Source organism: Triticum aestivum, chromosome 2A (assembly GCF_018294505.1).
Source record: "Triticum aestivum cultivar Chinese Spring chromosome 2A, IWGSC CS RefSeq v2.1, whole genome shotgun sequence".
NCBI classification, from domain to species: Eukaryota; Viridiplantae; Streptophyta; class Magnoliopsida; order Poales; family Poaceae; genus Triticum; species Triticum aestivum.
Window position 1 is genome coordinate 717,527,251 of NC_057797.1, and position 1,984 is coordinate 717,529,234.

Consider the following 1,984-nt stretch of genomic DNA (forward strand, 5'->3'; position numbering starts at 1 on the left):
AATGCTCCTTATCACGTCCTACAGTTTTAGAAGGAAAATATATGTGCATCATAGAGATACTTCAAGTTGAATATCTTATATTTATATTCTTGTACTTATTCTGTGTACTACAAAATTATTCAAATATAAATATTTTATGGCTATATTTTCCGAATTAGTACGCCTATCTAAAATTTTTGGTAATAGATTGATAATATATTTATTTACTTACAAAAACACACATACTCTTATATGTGTATTAATGCCATTCTCTTGCTCTAAATTACTCAAGTGTTTCTACAACATATATTTCTTAAGTATTTTATACCAACAATCTTTGTTCGTACTGGTATATATTTTACATGCCAACATTGAAAATTGTTATACACAACCAAATATGGAAGATAGAGAGAGCATTAATTGATATTGCTATATCTTCCCTTATTTGATGCTAGATTTTATTAGCGATATATAGTTTGTTTCCTGGTTTGCAATATAGGATGTTCATATTAGCCTAGCCCTACACCATCATAGAAATCGTTTTACCTCCAAGAGGTAAGAGTAATATTAGACGTTAGATGACCCATATCTATTTTGGACCATGTTAAAATAGCTCAATCTGGCCTTATTGTGCTTTGAAGTTTACAACATTCTTTTTACAATTTACAATATCACATATCTTGGTACTTGTCAGGTTCGCAAGCAGGTCGTACGGATGCAGCGAGGCAGGACTCCAATATTACGCAACATGAAGCGACGTGCCTCGCGAGTACGCCATGCGGTTTTGCCCTCGGTTTGCGTCCTGGCGCTGGCCTTGGTTGGCTTCTGTATTCCACATCCACAGTGGCTCCTAACAAGCCAGCCCATGCTTGGCTTCTTGTAGTGGCAAATATCTAGGGTCAAACGAAGGGTGGTCTGAAAGAACCAACATACAACAATGTGTCCAAGTATTGGAGAGCTCACCAACGTCTTCAGAAGACAAAGCCCAGTTGCTCTGGTCATCTGATACACGAGGCTTTGTATCTAGTTTTACTACCATATACTCTTACATAAAGGAATGAAGGGAGTAATGCTTTCTTTGTATAAAGCTCACCAGATTGGAATTTTTGTTGAGCGTCATATTCTAGACCAAATTCCATTATATTTAACTTGTGCTATCAACGTTTCATGGACTATTACTTACGAAATAGTTATTGTATGTTTCTTATGTCATTTGGTTGTCAAACGAGAGAAATTGGTCGACTTAGGTTAGTCCTCGAGTTGTGATGTTGCGAAAAAGGTCCAAATTTCATGATTGCATCGATTTAGTATTTTCAAAGCAACATTTTTCTAGTTAGTTTGTTGTGTTGTTAGATACTTGTTTGCACTTGCAGTTGCACCATGTGTTTGTGTGAGCAAACCTTCATAATTTTTTTAGAAATACAATACAAATGCAGGCGCTCACATACACACATGTACACTCATCCACATGAACATGCACATGCACACCCTATACCTGTGACGACCTCCAAGAGACAGGGCCGCCAAATTTGGCATGCACTTGGGCATCATCTTCATCTAGAAGGATTGGGCGACCTTTGCTGCGTCGTTGATGTTGTTGGATTTTCATAAATTTTCTACTCCATGTGTTTCAGAATATAAGGTGTAGTCTTTGAAAAGTCAAACCTGTTTTAGTTTGACCAATTTTGTAGATAAATGTATCAATATTCATAATACCAATTGGTATTGTTAGATTCCTCGTGAAATGATTTTTCGTATGTTATTTATTTAATATTGCGGATGTTGATGTTTTCGGCTCTGAACTTGGTTAGTGTTTAATAAATTTGACTATTTTAAGAAACTAACACGCCTTATATTTTGAAACCGAGGAGTATTTGGTTTGGTGAGTGGGGGGTATGATGAAGTGTGTTTTCTTTTTATTTATATTGTTGTATTTCTATCCCTTCCGCGAGGTGATTCAGTATTATGTGCTAATCAATCCATATTTATGTGGGGACATTTTTTA

At 35.8% G+C, this 1,984-nt stretch overlaps 1 protein-coding gene across 1 annotated transcript in view; it reads left to right on the forward strand.

The window, feature by feature from the left end:
- The window catches only part of LOC123190498 (BTB/POZ and MATH domain-containing protein 2-like), a 9,186-nt gene extending 8,050 nt beyond the window's left edge, over nt 1-1,136 (forward strand). Inside the window, exon 2 of the mRNA XM_044603149.1 lies at nt 674-1,136. Within this exon, the coding sequence (XP_044459084.1) occupies nt 674-862 (189 nt within the window). The 3' untranslated portion in view covers nt 863-1,136. The remainder of the gene's footprint in view (nt 1-673) is intronic.
- Nucleotides 1,137-1,984: the final 848 nt, after the last annotated feature.